The sequence below is a fragment of the Nicotiana tabacum genome, chromosome 18 (genome assembly GCF_000715075.1).
Source record: "Nicotiana tabacum cultivar K326 chromosome 18, ASM71507v2, whole genome shotgun sequence".
Classification (NCBI taxonomy): domain Eukaryota; kingdom Viridiplantae; phylum Streptophyta; class Magnoliopsida; order Solanales; family Solanaceae; genus Nicotiana; species Nicotiana tabacum.
This window is the reverse complement of record NC_134097.1, coordinates 139,990,535-140,007,353: the sequence shown is the minus strand read 5'-3', so window position 1 is coordinate 140,007,353 and position 16,819 is coordinate 139,990,535. Positions and strand designations below refer to the sequence as shown.

General features: G+C 34.9%; 2 protein-coding genes across 4 annotated transcripts; both read right to left on the bottom strand.

Moving 5' to 3' along the window:
* Positions 1-1,257: 1,257 nt before the first annotated feature.
* LOC107797784 (uncharacterized) lies at positions 1,258-5,146 on the bottom strand. 2 transcript variants are annotated; one of them, XM_016620702.2, is made up of 4 exons: positions 4,669-5,095; positions 4,080-4,543; positions 3,853-3,957; positions 1,258-2,830 (listed from the first exon to the last, which is right to left on the bottom strand). In XM_016620702.2, the coding sequence occupies exons 2-4, from the start codon at positions 4,539-4,541 to the stop codon at positions 1,457-1,459; spliced, it is 1,941 nt and encodes a 646-aa protein (XP_016476188.2). In that variant the 5' UTR covers positions 4,542-4,543; positions 4,669-5,095; the 3' UTR covers positions 1,258-1,456. The 2 variants fall into 2 exon arrangements, with proteins under 2 accessions (XP_016476188.2, XP_075093453.1); XM_075237352.1 differs by having other exon boundaries at positions 4,080-5,146.
* Positions 5,147-12,837: 7,691 nt separating this feature from the next.
* On the bottom strand, positions 12,838-16,564 carry LOC107764217 (uncharacterized). Of its 2 annotated transcripts, XM_075237351.1 has the most exons (3): positions 14,068-16,564; positions 13,886-13,962; positions 12,838-13,782 (listed from the first exon to the last, which is right to left on the bottom strand). In XM_075237351.1, exons 1-3 carry the CDS (start codon positions 15,346-15,348, stop codon positions 13,749-13,751), a joined length of 1,392 nt encoding a protein of 463 aa, XP_075093452.1. In that variant the 5' UTR covers positions 15,349-16,564; the 3' UTR covers positions 12,838-13,748. The 2 variants fall into 2 exon arrangements, with proteins under 2 accessions (XP_075093452.1, XP_016438288.1); XM_016582802.2 differs by having other exon boundaries at positions 13,886-16,564.
* Between the last annotated feature and the right edge of the window lie 255 nt (positions 16,565-16,819).

Here is a 16,819-nt window from a genome sequence, read left to right as displayed (position 1 = left end):
TGATAAGATAATAAATATCTGATAGAAGTCTATATAAATTATAGGGATTTTAATTTTTTTCTTATTAAGGATATACGAGAAATGTTTTTATTTTTTCTATAGATTTATCATATGTTAATTTTTATAAAGAAATAATATAAAATATTTTAAGACAATTTATAGATTGTTGAAAACTTATCATGGAAGAATGGAGTTAAAACCATATAAATCAAATTTTCACATCAATTAAGTACATAAGAGATAACCTCCTAGAACATATGAACAAAGATCATCACTTAAATTAACTTTTAAGGTTTAACAAACTATAGTTTTTAAAATTACTTTAGAATATTAAACTTTTAGGTTTGAAATCGCCTTCAAATAGTGTGAATACATGAAAACCTTTTAATTTTATTTTTTTAAATTGTGTTAAAATAGTATGGGTAAATATGAAAACCTTTATTATTTGACTCACAAAACTTCAAAAATAACCCAAAATTATATTCATGTCCAAACACAATTCTAAATTTCAAATACCATTTTCACTTGAAAAATCTTTTCACCCTATTTTGGAATTTTACAATTCTTACGTCCAAACGTCCACTTACTATTTATCCAAACTAAAAAGGTCTATAGCTCCCCCCCCCCCCCAACACCCAAATAAATAATTATTTTAATAGCGAGAAATTCTTGAGGGCTAACGGCGGATGGCTCAAATGGGGCTAGCATAACAGGCAGAGGTCGAGCCCGAAGTTTAACTTTATGGGTTCCGAATCTTAGTATGACGACTATAAGTTCTAAATTTAGTATGTGTATAAATTCAATAAATTTATGAATAATGCATTATTAAAGCAAAAGTTACTGGTTTAGCCGAAACCATAGTCGGGCTTCTACACTAGGCTTTTGTTCATAGCAGGATTCGAAGACATGACATACACTCACCCTACACATCACGCGTTGGCTACGTTGCTCAGACTCTTTAAATGCTGCCGGCTACATACATGTCAGATCCTTCAACAGTATACATTTTGGAGCATCCGACACAATTTCGGCAACATATTTGTAGAGTTCGAGCAACATAGATGTTATGCTCTTATCACTAAACCAAAACTTTGGAACAACTACAAAAAAAAAAAGAAGAAGAAGATATAGATATCTAACTCAAAACCAAGAGGATAAATGAGCATGTTGATAAAAGAGACTAAAGATGAAAAAGTCATAGTATTAAAGATGAAAATTGTTCACAAGATAGTAATATACTTATCCAATTCAAAAAAAGATAGTAATATACTTATGGCATCTCTATAATCAAAAGAAGAGTAGCAAAAATTTGTACAGTTTTATGTCATGCAAAGGGGCAAACGACAAAATTGTAATGAGATTGGATGTTTAGCTATAGTTTGAGACAAAAACAGCAGAAAATATTTTCATGTAAACAATGTAGTATCAAATTGCAGAAGGAGAGTGATTTGTTTCTTCAATCTGCTCCTTGTAAGACAGCAAAAGCCTCATTGATCACCCTTTCAGCATCATTAGAAGGCATATTCTGTTGGCTCCAATTCTTAGTTGGACTCGAAAAGCATTGAGTTGGTGTTTTCCTCGAAGCAGAAGACACGATATGGTCGCGAAGATCCTTGATCATTTTGTACCTCTCTATCTCATCTTCACAATCTTTTTTCCAAACCTGAGAAGAGAACTCGAAAATTCCTCCGTTTTCAAGAAAGTTGAACCTCTCCTGCTCGAACGTGTCCACGTTCTCTTTCCCTCCCGCGGTGAATTCCCATTCTATGCCATCTGAAGTTTCCCTCTCTATGGAAATACTTTGTCTTGGAAATTTCTCTGAAATGGACTTCCTCCCTTTACTTTTGTCAGAAACCGAAAATCTCTTAGGATCATTCTCAAGGGTACTTCCCCATTGATAGCTTTTCGTGTTATCATCCATGTTTAATTCAATTGAATGTAGATCACTATCAGCTGAATCATCATCATCATCTTCTTTATTTACTACTTTCCCATTTCCCTTCTCTTTATCTTGGTAATAACATGTGGTTGGAAGTGTTTCTCTCAAATGTTTTTCGAGTTGCTTGATTCTTTCATAATTAGGAGAGTCATCACCACCTTGTTCTTGTCCCTTTTTGGATCTCAAGTAAGCCTCAAGCTCATTCCTTAGCTTATCGACAACTGCATTTTTCTCTTCGAATTGATACTTTGCTTCTGATAGCTTCATTTGAACTCTTTCCTCGCGTAAAACGTCAGCTAGTTGAAGCATTTCCCTTTCCTTCTCAACTTCCTCGCAAACTTTAGCTGATTGTCTCTTCAATTCTTCTACCTCAGCTCTATCTTCTCCAATACCTCTAGCTAATTCATCGCATACTTGCTCCAATATCTCTCGTGCCCTCTTTTCGCCTTCAAGCTCTTTGACAGCCTTTGACAGACAAATTTTCGTATCAGCCAACTCCTTACCGAGCTTCTTGTTTATTCTCTCGGTTTGCTTCCTCAGCTTCTTCTCTATCTTGAGCTCCTTTGCTATAGATGTAATGGCAGTGTGAATCTTGTCTTGCTCTTTTAACTTCCAAGCCGCCTTTTCTTCTTCAAATTGCTTCAAAAGGACATCAACTTCGCCGTTGTTATATCTTTGTTCGTGAATCAATTTAGTCACCTGAATACACGCACGATCAAGCTCAGCTTTTATAGCCGAGAAAAGAGATAAGCACGTTGATTGATGCTCAGTAAGTCCCCATACGCGATTCAAAACTTTCAGCAGTTCCTTAGACGCGGAGAGGCCATTCCTTACATCCTTTAACCGATGTTTGTTTACTGTCTGTGCATGATTTTGTTGTGTCTGATCAACCTGCATAGCCGGCAGATGTATAATATATGTATAACTGTGTATAATCAATATGTAATCTACGTATACCGACTAGAAAAAGTAAATATTTGAAGCAGAGTAGCTAAAGAAAAGCACCAGAAAATGGAGGGCAAAAACTTAGGTTAGCCTAAAACAAGAATATTTTTGTGACTATATATTAGTACCATTTTGCAGATGTAGAAAACAAGTAGCCTATGACAAACAAAGTTTACAACCTACTATATCAATTCAATGTTGGAAAACAAACATATGACATGTTGAATCTGATGGTACCTGAAACAGGACCAACTTGCATTATTGGTCCCTTTCAAGGATAATGAAACATTTGTCCATTTCCTAAAATAAAACTTTGAAGAAGCCAAGGGACATATCCAAGTGCCATTTATGTCATTCATTATGATAAAACTTTGAATGGCTCTTCTTACCTTGCTATTTCAAAGAGTAGGGTAAGGATCAGACACTGTTTTGTTTTTACTTTCAGAAAAATCTATGATAACAAACAACAATTATTATGCCTCAACTCTAAACAAGTTAGGATTTGACTATGTGGATCCTGGAGTGTGTGTTGCTTCATTTAAGTTCATCTCTGTCCAATATTATAAAAAGTAAAAAAAAAAAAAAAAACTAAAGCCGAATGACAAAACTACAACTATAACAACAACAAACCCAATGAAATCTCACAAGTGAGATCTGGGGAGGGTATTATGTCATAGACCTTACTCCTATCCTACGAGAATAGAAAAACTGTTTTCGATAGACCATCGGCTCAGAAACGCTAACAAAACTAATAGACCTCAAGTAAATATAGTAACATGACTAGAACTTAATCTCAGTTAGTTGCAGCAGCCAATAACAGCAACAACCCCTCCAAGAAAAAGAAAAGAACACAAGAGTAGAATTATCCAAAATATTTTTAAGTTACTGCCATAGAATAAGTCAGAAACAGTGTATCCAACTAAAATAGATTATTTCATTAAATAATACTAATAATAGGAAAATGGTACCTCAATTAAGCAACCATTTTGGAGAGTGAAATCAGTCTGCAAAAGTTTCTGAGAACCAATTGAAGTTCTTCTTCTATGACTTCCCACTTTAGATCTCTCCATTCTCTGCCAAAATTCACCATCAATTTTATAAACAACATTAGCAAAAACTCATACACATAAATTTGTCCCCTGGAATGACTAAGAAAAAAAGAAGCCAATTTTTTTCAAGAAAATTAGAACCCCACCTCAGAAACAGGACTATGAGATAATTGGAAAGCAACAGAATCAAATTTGGATGATGACTTAGCAACCCTTTCCACTTCATCAAAATTCACCTCTTCCTTTTTATTAGGTGTAAGAACACCATTAATTTCCCACAAAGTAGCACCAAGTTTTCTTGCTGAAACTGAAAATATTTCTTGCCCTTTTTCACAACCAATACCTTTTGCTGCTGTTGTTTGCTGCTGCAGAATCTTGAATGACTTACTATTACTATCATTTTGTAATGATGGTGATCTTGAATTATTCATTTTCCACATTGGTACTGGTGTACTTGACCCTCCTTTTTTCCCAACTAATATTGCCCTTTTTAATCTATAACTTTGTATTAATGAAGATGAACTTGATGTTGATCCTCCCCTTTTTCTCACCTTATTGTTGCATTTTCCTCCACTTCTTCCATCTCCATACAAATTTTGCCTAAGCATTTCTTTTTTTGGCCAAAAAAAAATATATTAATGAATTATATTGGCACCTAGTTTTTCAATCAAAGCCAAAGAATGACTTTGTTGGGATAGGAACAATATTTTTATAGATCTAAAGGTGTAAATATACCTTCAACAAGTTGGCAAATTTGTTCCCTTTTGTACTTTGAACTACTATATGTCTGTTGAATATTTTCTTGGGAATGAAAATTAAGAACTTTTATCAGTCAAAAAGATAGAAATTTGAAGAAGTTGAAGAAGATCCAAGAAAAGAGAAAAAAAAGAAGAATTTAGAAGGTACAACTTTAAACTTTAGTGTAATTTGAAGATACTAAGGAAATATGAAATAGTAGTAGTAGTAAATGATTGCCATGCAAATTAGAGCCCCCCCTTAAAGTTTTGTTTGGCCTTTGGTTTCAAACTTCCAAAGAGGGAAAAAAAGAGACATGAAATAAAGAAAGAGAGATGTAAGAAAACTGTCAAAGAGGAAAAACACAAAGGCAACATCAAGTCTGAGGAGTGACTGCTGCTTTCTTTTCATGAAAAAGGAGAACAGTTTTGTAGGGGTTGTGTGCTGTTTTCTTTCCATGAAAAAGGAGAACAGTTTTGTAAGGGGGGGGGGAGAAGGGGGGTGTGTTTTTTGGTAATAAAAGGACAAGGGGATGTGCACCGATAATATGTATTAGTAGGTTAGTAAGCAGTTTGATCGTCTTTTTTTACTAAATTTGTATTTTCTTCCATAGTATTACCCTCGGTTCCCTGTGTTTAGATCGATATTTAGGACCCGTTTGACCATAGATTTTGTCAAAATAAATTTGGATTTTACTTTGCAAACACATGTTTGGCCGTAGATTTTGCCTACACTTTGGCAAAGTCCAAATCCAAATTTCAGATCCCAAAACCAACTCAATAGCTAGTTTTGGGTCAAAATATGGGGCATTTGCATCTATACCCGCTTTTTATGTCACGTTTTAACTTGTGTCCGCTTTGCAAAAAAAATTGCAAGCGTAACCGCTTTTTTGCATAGCTTCAGCATACGGGGCTAAAGTAGCAAATGCAATCATGCAAAACTTCAGCATTCTAGTAGCTGGGCCTGAAGTCAGCTCTAGAGCCGAAGTTTTTGTTTTGTAACTGGCGAACTTCAGCTCTAGATCTGAAGTTTTTGTTTTTGTAACTGGTGAAATTCAGCTCTAGAGCTGAAGTTTTTGTTTTGTAACTAGCGAACTTCAGCTCTAGAGCTGAAGTTTTTGTTTTGTAGCTGACAAACTTCAGCTCTAGAGCTGAAGTTTTTATTTTGTAACTGGCTTATGGTTTCCGCTATTTCTGGAATTTCTTGCTATCAGAAGCAAATCCAACCACTCAGCAAATAGTTTCTACAGCTGAAACACAGAGCAATTAGTTTCTTCCACCAGTGATGATGGAGTGTCAACCATCATATCAACTCTCCTTTTCGTTGCTTTCGCTGGCTTATCCATTCTCACTAAGGGGTAATTAATTATAAGTTTCTTAATTTTTCTTTAAAGTTGAAATTATGGTTGTTGTTAATTGTGGATTTTCTTTGTGTGAATATAGGTTATATACATAGCCGTAACAAATTTCTTACAGAAAAGGGAGAAGGAGAAGTTCGAGAAAGAAGAGGCGGATATAACTTTGAGGAGGAGAAGGAGGAGAAATGGGGCTTAAGTTGTTTAAAAAGTGGGTACAAGTTAAAAGCTTTTTAAAAAATGGGTATAGGTTAAATAGAGGCGACCAAATAGGGCGTCCTGTGCAATTTTTACCCAAAATATCACTATTACATTTTTTAAAAATTGCCCCAAACTTTTGTATTTTATAAAAGAGCCCACCATTTATAATTTTGTAACAATGTTGCTTCGTCTTCTCGGTCATCTGATAGTGTATTATGTAGTTGATTATAAAAATGATAATCTTGTACCAAATTTATTTATGTTCAGGACTATGGTTTGCGATAATATAATGAGTGTTATTGATAATGGTACTGTTTTGGTATTTGTGATAGTTTTTAGAACTTGTAGGTATAAGTTATGTTTCATGTTTTTCCAAAATAAATTTGGGAAATATGTTTTGAAAACTGATGTCCAAACACATTTTCATCTTCAAACCAAACTTCACCCAAATCAGATTTTTCAAAATAAATTTAGAAATTTATGGCCAAACGCTAGCTTATTACCTGATGTTTCCTTTGCTTTCTTTCTATTTTTTCTGGTTGTCACTGAAGGATTGCATATAGGTGTTCGTAACATGCAGCGAAAGACAATAACAATCCTAGACAGATCTTTTCGTTTTTAAAAATTTATTTACATGTCAATAGATCGGATCTAAGACGTACCTGGTGAATAGAGTCTTGTTTTAAAATTTCTTCGATAGTGCGAAGACTCTATGCGTATCCACACCGAGACCGATCCTTGCTATCAACTCTTTGATCACTGAAACCCGCAAACAAATTGAACGAAAAATTGTGCTGAAATTTTTCTCAAAAACTTCGAAGCAATAATAATAAGACAAGAAAACAATTTTCCTCTGTCAAAGTTATTTCTCTCGACTGTGCGGCACTTCTTGTGAATCAAAAAAAAAAAAAAAAAAACCTTGGCCACGATATATAGGTGATATATATATAGAGCCAATCACCAAATCTTTCCCAAGTCAATTAAGGAAAACTAAATTCGGTGCAGGGGCGGATTTAGGGGGGCGGAAGGGTGTTCACCCGAATCCCCTTCGCCGAAAAATTACGCTGTATATGTAAGACAAAATTTGTTTTTTACCTCTATATATTATGTTTTGAATCCCCTTGACGCCGTCCAAAAGCATAGCTTAGTGGTTAAGGGGGTTCAAAACCTTTGAAAGGTCATTGGTTCTATTCCAACAAGCAATTACCGTTCTAACTTTTTTCTTTTTTTGAACACCCTTGACAGTAATCCTGCCTCCGCCACTAATTCGGTGGATTAGTAGTAACTGAACTTTTCCATATTTTACTATTGAAAAATCCAAATACCATTCACAATGGGAATTAGTGGCCGACGAGTCCTTCTGGACTTACGTAAATCCAAGTTTGGATTTGATTTATGATTCTTCATTAATAGTATATACATATTCTTATATACATATAAGTATATATATGTATATAAATATTATTTATGAGTATCACATATATATCACATATATATTTCAATCAAGAGTTATAATTTTTTCTATTCCAAATAGAAAACTTCAATTTGTTCACAAATATTAGCTATATCCTCCGTGCTAGCAATGAATATAATAATATTTCAATTAGACTAATAAATAAATTTATTTGACTAACTAAATTCCTTAATTTAATTATCAAATAATAAAGTAATTAATCCTTTAGCAAAGATCAGAGCACTCGTTAGTGTGCGACCCCATAGGTTCAATACTAAGCCGGTAGTAAATTGATCACATCAATATACTAATTAAGGATGACGTCTAGCAACATTCCTTAACGACGGGATAGAATGAAGTATACAATTTACTTTCAAGAACCAGTAGAATAATAATGTAGTATTTCCTTCTCTCCTTATAGCTCTGGATCGCCCTAGGATATGGTTTAACTGTCAAATCCTAATAGACGACCAACTATGTGTTCATGTCAAATATAATCGACCATTGAATGACCTAAGAAACTCATTTCTTCTTTCATTCAATTGCCCTGGCCAAGATCTTAGTTTGGTCGTTTATAATTCATGACAACATGGAGCTTAAACTCATTACCAAGAGTTGACAGATTCTATCTTGATCAATGACTAATTCTACAAGTATTTAATCATACCCAATATCCTTTCAACTATCGCCTTAGGGCCATAGGTGTCTAGTATCAAAGCACAATAAATAACTTTTCAATTACTATGACGATCTCAGGTCAAAGGAAACTCTTACATCACATTTTTCAAGAGAACATCCTATTGACAGTTTATGGTAATTCTAACCATTAGGAATTATCCAATGAGTCGGTTCAATGATCATATCTCTATATGCATCATCTATCTATGTGATTTAGTTAATGAGGTCAACTAATCTTTATCCCATATAGACGATCACATAAATATTGATCTAATCGAATTACTAATATCCAAATTAATAATCCTAAGATCAAGAATAAATTTAGATTAAATTATAAGAAACTTTACTCTCATTATCATGATCTCCATCACAATGTTAAGTCTCAAAATTTAATCAAGGACCTTATCAAATTAATCAAGCAATTAATAACAATGATAAAAAAATATCAAATGCCATATATTTTAATATCAAATAACGTTCACAAAAATATGTTCAAATCATCAAATATGATATTGGATCTAGGGCATATCTACTATATCCCTAACAGTCACTACTATCTCGCTTTCCATAGTTCTTTGTCATAACAACTGTGATTTTGCCTTACTGAGCCGAGGGTCTTCCGGAAACAGGTCTGCGTACATACTACCCTCCCCAGACCCACTTGTGAAAATACACTGGATATTTTATTGATAATATGAATAAATAATTTTTATATTTAAGTTGACATATAAGTTTTATATTTCAGATGACATATATTGCCGTAATATAACCGATACACAATACTAAACTTATAAAAATGCTTTACAACTTCATTATATAACTTAAATACTTTGATTATTAGTTTTTCATGCTTGCCATGCACTATATCATTAAAAAGGGTCATTCTTGCCGTATAATTTTAATCTTTACCTCATTTTCTTTAGATCTATTAAGAGTCTAAATAATTAGTTAATCCTTTTAATATATTTGCAAATCTATGATGAGTAAATAGATAGTGACGATACCGAAGGTGTTATTTTTTTGTGGTTTAGTAGAGAGGATAAGCCAAAAAGTTGAAAGAACATGTTGTCAAAAATAACATGTTATGTTCTTTTAATTTGTCAACTGTCATCAAACATTCTGAAAAGGATTATGCATCGATCTAATCTAACCTACTTCCTCTTAGTATTAACTTTGTCACCAATAGAGATAATAAGTAATAGGCAGTGATTGGAAAATTAAGAAAGCAATTAGACTACTTAAATCAGACAGAATCATCAGCCTATGTACCACTTCTTTTACTCCCTATAGTCTATTTATATTTTAAGATAGAGGGTTTCAACTCAGCATAAATTAATGGTCACTTTTTAAATTATATGACATATATATTGTTAGGGAGTTTGTATAGGGTAAAATATGTTTATATTAAAGGAATTTTTACTTCCTATAGCAAAGGTTAATAATTTATTTATTTTAAATAAATATTCTTTTAAAAAATTATATTCCATAGCTACCTTTTGATTTTTTATAGCCAAATATCTATTTATGGTTATCTCCTATCTTTAAGCCATAATATAAGCTTTGTATTATTTTTCTCCCTCCCCTACCCCATATCTATTCTCTATTCTCTCTCTCATCTTTCACCTTAAGCTTTTCAACCACATGCACAAAGCCTATAAATTCTCAATCTGTTTCAGTAGCCGAATCCATCGAACATTTCTCACTACTCAATCAGAACCAGTGTTAAGCAGTCCCGTCCCAACTCAAGAAAACATCACCCGTTTAATTTTAGAACTAAAATCTGCAACTAAAGCAGTTCAAACCTTTAGAAGCTGTTCAACTGAAGCTGTTCAAGCCAATATCTTTCTGCGTTGATTTGGGAATACAATAGTGAGGCAAGGCAAGGAAAACCCTATATCTGAACTTGAATTAGAATTGAAAGGCTTAAGGCTAGGCACAAATGAGTAGAAATAGCGATTTTCTCCATTTTGGAGTAGAAATTGAGAGGAAAAGAGGGAATCTAGGGAAAAAGGGACCTTTTCTTTTTTGGGTTCTTGATTTGGTTCTACTTATCCTCCAGCTCGATGAGACGACATTAGGGTTGTTCTTGAACAGAGACGACGGAGTTTGGGGCTGAGCAACTTGAATTTTCTGTTAATATCTTTCAATGTATCTCGCTGTATTTCCATGTATTTCACTGTATTCATTATCTTTTTTCATTGTATTTCAATGTATCCCGCTGTATTCTATGTATTTCATTGTATTCACTATCTCGCTATATGCCATGAATGTATTCATAAGTTTTTTTTAATTAATATAATTTATGTATTTAGATGTGTTATATAATTTCTCTGAAGATTGCTATGTTTTTGGGGTATTTTTCGGTTGAGAATCTTTTTTTATAACTGATGTGTGTTATAATTGAGTTTGTTGAGTTATATTAGGAGTCTATTATGTTAATTGATTCACTTTCCGTTTTAAAAACAGTGTAATCCCCTATTTCACGTCGTGAATACAGTCGAATACAATAATTTGTCCAGCTGTAATCCCATGTTTTACTCCATGAATAAAGTCGAATACAACAACTGATTAGCTGGACTTCCCTGATTCACACCTATTTTTGCTACTGTATTCATGAATACAATAGTTTAAATACATCAAATACATCTTATAACCACAAAAAAAGTATTTATAATCCGTAATATAGCAAATGGTATCTATAGATGACTAATTAATGCTAAAAGATGGTGCTTTATGAAAATTTCTCTATATTAAATGCTCGCATGATAAAGCGACACGTGCAAGAGCCGAAGACAAAAGATAATCAAATCTGAAAACAACGACCTCGTTTATTATCGGAGAGAAGGGTATTCATAAAGGCGAAATAAATATCTGCCACCCGGTAATATTTAATAGAGAATATTCTACAGCATTAAATACATAGTTCGTTATAGAGAATATGACACTTACTGCCTACTGTTATACATTCTTCAATGACCCTCATAATTATCATTAAAATGGGACTTGATCCTAAGACTTTGTTCTTTAGGTGCAACTATAAATAGTGAGCTCTACAACCCTTGTAAGGGGCACGAATTTTTTGATAAACCTTACAACCATTGTGGGCCCCTTTCACACGTGATTATCGTCAGCTCAAAAAGTTATACACAATTTATATGGAAATTTCCCTTCTTTTTTTTTTTCTCTTTTTCTTGTCCTCTTAAAATGGAAAAAAAAAAAAACCCTTACTTTGATGAAGTCTTAACCTAATAATTGGGTTACGAGGTCTAGAATCTATGCATGTGATTTTTTCCAACTTTTTATTCTTTGTATTAGTTACTAGCTAGTGTATGTTAGTTTCATCGGGGATGAAATAATAAAATGAGACTAGTTTTTTTTTTTTTTTTACACTTTTAATATATTTGGCTGGTCGGCTAAAATAATTATTGCTTCAAAAAATACACACTGATCATGTATGAAATATGTATATTTTTTGTATCTTAATATTTAATATGTAAAAGATATATATTTTACGGCTATTATTTTAGAGGGCGGCTACACAATATGAATTTCCCTTTTTCTGATATAACTCTCTATACGGGTGAAACCAGGGCTAACACACACCCCGATTTCCCGGTGGGTCAAACGAAGCAAGGATATGACTATATGGGATCGGAATTGAAGCTGGGAACTTCATGTATCGAGGCCCGAATGAAATGCCCGCCACCGGGCCTGATAAGACAACACTCCCCGAATCCAAAATGAGCTCCGAGACCTCGGAAAGCATGGCAACGGTTGCACACACCTAACAGAGGGCTGTGATATTCGCACCCCACCGGATATCACGGCGCAGATCTCGCCTGATGTCGGTAGCGGATCAGTAATTGACGAGAAATGAGGATTTTTACCTTCTTTAGAATTGTACTAGGGATGAAACTCTCTTACTATATAAAACGGAAGCTTTTTATTCAATAGGACACAGTATAACACGCAAACCAAGGCAATACAAATTCATTTTTCTGCTCTCTAGCTATTGATAAGTTTTTATTTTACTGTATTTTTCATATACATTTGGCTTCAAACCAAGGATCCAATCGAGAGTAAAATTGCTGTTCAGCGCAAATCCGAGTCCGGCCGTAACATCACAATTGGTTTGATTATTCATTCTATATTTAACTCGTTTATCTAACATTTTTTATTATTTGTGTTGAATCAATCCACATATCCATAAAATCGAGTATAAATTTAATTGTTATCCGTTTTAAGGGTATACAAACTCACTAGCTTACCATTCAAGTTACAGTTTACATTAATAACAAATTATATAGCTTCGTCTCTCCAAGAAGTTGTCCATTCGGGACACCCGATAAAATTGGAGCGATATAGAAAAGATTACAATTGGAGAAATGGTCTCTACAAGAAGTCTTGGCTTTAAATTATTATGATATATATGTTATTCAAATTATCGTTAGAATTTGAGAGTTTCTCTCTGGTCGGTAGTTAACAAAAATACTATTTAATTGAAAATTTGAAAGAAAAAATGAGCAGATGTAACAAACCAGTCCTTCAACACTTCTATTACTTCAACAGTGACAAGAAATTATAACTAAACTCAAAACTATTACAGGAATTAGAGATAGTAAACTGAAATACAAAGGAGAGAGAAGAAAGGATGAGAAGCTATTGAGAATGGAGAGGATCAGAGAAGGAAGACGAGGAGAAGCAGTCACTTTTCTTCACAATAGGCATAATCCCAAATAACCGATCAGTCCCCCTTTTAACAGAACTATCCTTGCGTCAAATACTCAACCTGGATAACAAATTAATCTGGCCCTATTACATGTTCTTGGCCCAAAAGCTCTTCTCAGCCCAATAGCTACTTGTGAGACATTGGGCCAGAGCTGGTTCATAACAATACTCCCGTCCTCAATAAGAACCATGTCCTCAAGGTTCGAGTCAAGAACGGTGATACTCGCTAGCTCCCAACTCATTATCTCAGAACCAAGGCATGCTTTGTGACTTGACCAGAATATGTGATATAACGCATCTGTTATGAACCAATCAAACCTTTGATCATTGTGGCTCTTAGTAGATAGTAGCAGAGATCTTAACTTGACCTGCCATACATATTCATATGACCTTGATTTCCATCTGTTAGAGTCAATTAGCAGCAAGCTAAATGAGAGAACCAATGCAAATATTCTAGTGGCGAACCTCCACAAAAGCATGAACTCGGTTAAATGGAAATTGTTCAGTGTGTTGGCAAAGTTTACTTCACATTGGACGTGGTTGTGATGATAAAAATCGTGTGTTTCCTTTGAAAGCTCCATAGGCCACAACAACACTGGAATAAACAGTAGAATAGAGACTGCTATAATAATAATATCGGTGACATGATTGAGCTCCACAACAACTTCATAATTTGTACCATACTCGATTGCACTCCAACCTAACATAGTACAGACAAAAGATTGAGTGAATTTAAGTTGTAGTGCAGCTCATTTATTATGATAACCCTCATTCAAATATTTACACATAGTGAATCATCATACTTGCCATCCAACAGATCTGATATTCCCCTCCATCGTACATTGTCATGCCTAGGCATTTCCACAATATCCTTACGTCTCTGCCAAGGGGAAAACCATTTGTCTAAATGGACAATTCTAGGTGAACTTTCCACAAAGTAAATCAACATCGAAAAAGAAATATAGTAAAGATGCTCCCAATTGACCTTAAAATGTGCAGATTCAAAGTCAGACTCAACTTGTTCCATGTCACCCCATAGCTTGTAAAAATTTGGTTGATTAACCACAATATACCAGTACTTCTCATTTGGAAATTCCTCTAGAAAGTTCTTAGTCAGAATAAAGGTAAATCCCAAACTTGACAACGTGTTAGTGAATAGACTTTGTGACTGAACACCAGTGGGGTCATTCAGGCTTGAGCGAATTGCAGTGACAGTACTAAAGAAGTCCATGCCGAGAATAACACATACAACTTGTACGGTACACACGAATTCAAGGACCTTATGTTGTCTCTTACTCTTATGGCTCTTGTCCTCAAGGTTTGGGGCAAGAACATTATAAGTAGTGCACTCCTCACCATAAGCTCTGTTGAACTCTTGGATCTGCAGCAAGGAAGAAACATGTGGATGCTCCTGGCTTATGATAAAGTGGTATACATTGAAAAGCTCGTTCAGCTTTGCAAGCAGATCTAGAGCTTTAAACAGACAAGGACGGGCACAAGAAACAGTCACAACAATCCATATAACAAAATCAAGTGAAGTCATGTAGTGCAAGAATCCTAAGCAAATGCAGTCACTATAGTTGTTTGCTAATATGAAGATGGCTAGCGTGGGAAATCTGGCATAATCAAGATAAGGACCGGGATCAAAGATAATATACGGCGAAGCAGACCTTGCCTTCTGAACTATACCAAATAGAGCAAACAAGAGTCCAACAGCTTTATCGACTCGAACATGCGGTGATTGCTTGTAGTAACTTTCAGCTAATACCTGGAGCCCTCTCTGTATTTTCTGCTCCCAAGCACACTCTTTGGATTTAGACAACAAGAATCCTGGAAGATTGCGGTCCTTGTAACATATTCGTAGTGGTTGTGATGATCTTTGGAGCCTTAGATATAACTTTAGCTCTCCCCTGGTGGCCAAAATATGGGTTCCCAAGGTCAAAGGCAGTAGACAAGCAAAGGGCTTTTCCAACTTTGACCCATTCTGGTGTATCCAAGCAATTCTAATATGTTGGGCAGACTTTCTATTGCAGGAGCGACCACAAATCATTTTCAAAATTCTAACATTGGACACAAGCACAACAAGAATCACATCATCTCCAAGCAGAAGAGTGGCATTGCTACAGATCTGCTCATATGAAGCACTAACATAAGCAAAACGCAAGGGCCTGATAGCTCCTCTTCTAGTTGGGGAATTCACATCATCAGAAGTAAATGCAAGTGCTAGCTTACTTGACTGGACAGACTTCATAGATTCAAGAAGCATATCATGGAAACTACTATAGACAGTACAAAAGACTCAAGCACAGTGAGCATGTTCCTGTAAATCATGTCATCTAATATCCATCTCCCATTGTCCAACCAACTAACTTTTCCATACACACACCTATCCAGCAGAATAATCACTAAGAAAGCTAGAGAGAACTTACTAGCCTTAGGTCGCTGCCAAGTGTCAAACCAAATGGCTATATGGGAATTGATATCATGTTGGAACCACAACATATATTTAAAAACTCCCCCATATTTTGTCAAATGTTGCCTGCTTGGATTTGAGGGTGTAAAATGGTCCTCTAACCTCCTTTGAGGTGACTGTACCCTGATTAAAGGAATAGCACCCGAGCCAGGATCAAAAAGAAAGTCTAATCCAAATTCATCATGTGAAAACTGATGCAAATGAGACATCTCCGCTAAGCACTGGGCAAGCCCAAGTCGATGCCGAGGGCAAATTATTTTAGGATGTTCTATAAGCAATTGATTCCAGCAACCATATCCCATATCAAATTCAATGGCAAGAATTGGAATTTTTGCATTGGATTTAACGCTCACTAGACACCAATAGTACTGATTTCTTGAGAGAGCACCGGATTGGCGTGGCTAACAACCTCCGTGATGAGCGTCGTACCGGTTTCGTTTCTCTGAATAACTTTGCCAAACATTTTATCTGCGTCAGTTTCAAAAATATCAGCAGCTTCTTCAGTGGATATCCATGGTGATATATCATCCAAAAAATCAATTCCTTTCCTATGAGGAGATTTGTCAAGTATCTGAACTACAGTGTGCCTTGAATTTTCCTTCACCATCGCGCAGACTTGCTGGTCCTCCTCTAATTTGCCATCATTTGAATCAGAGTTTATCTCTGTTGCCTCGAAAATCCCATCATATTTCATAGGCAAAATCTCTGTAAAAACAGATTGTTCAATCTGTTTAGTCATGAGAAAATCTCGTTGAATACTTTTAGCAAACCATTGGGTATCGCTATCTCTAGCTTCTTCATTGTTGATTGGAGCATCTGATTGCGCCTCGATGATTACTTTGGGAAAGCAGCTATGTAACATTTTGTCGAAAATCTTAGGGCCAGGGTTGGTTCGTAACAGCAGAAAATGATCATAATTGGAGATTGACTAATAAAAAGGACAAATTCAATGAACATAATGCAGAAGGTGAGGGAATGTAGATTGATTCAATCATAGATTTATTACCAAAATGGGAGGGAAAAAAGAAATCATATTATTGATTTCGTGATAGCGTAATGGCAAAGGTGTTGTAAACAAGCTCTACTGCTCTAGTAATGGAAATTTAGAAATATCAAAATAGATAGTTTTATTAGTAGCTACTAACAGATCTCCTCGTGATTTGGCTGAGGGGCTTATCGTGAGAGGATTTCTTGTAACTAATTAGAGGAAATCATGTTATTATTTCCAGAGAATCATATGCTTCCTTAAGTTTTCCACGATGCT

Coding starts and splice junctions, on each gene's coding strand:
- LOC107797784 (XM_075237352.1), bottom strand. CDS start 4,541: ATGCTTAGGCAAAATTTGTATGGAGATGGAAGAAGTGGAGGAAAATGC. Junction 3,958..4,079: donor CTCATAGTCCTGTTTCTGAG/GTGGGGTTCTAA, acceptor GAATTTTGGCAG/AGAATGGAGAGATCTAAAGT. Junction 2,831..3,852: donor AAAATGGTTGCTTAATTGAG/GTACCATTTTCC, acceptor CCGGCTATGCAG/GTTGATCAGACACAACAAAA.
- LOC107764217 (XM_016582802.2), bottom strand. CDS start 15,348: ATGCTTCTTGAATCTATGAAGTCTGTCCAGTCAAGTAAGCTAGCACTT. Junction 13,783..13,885: donor TCAGATCTGTTGGATGGCAA/GTATGATGATTC, acceptor GTACTATGTTAG/GTTGGAGTGCAATCGAGTAT.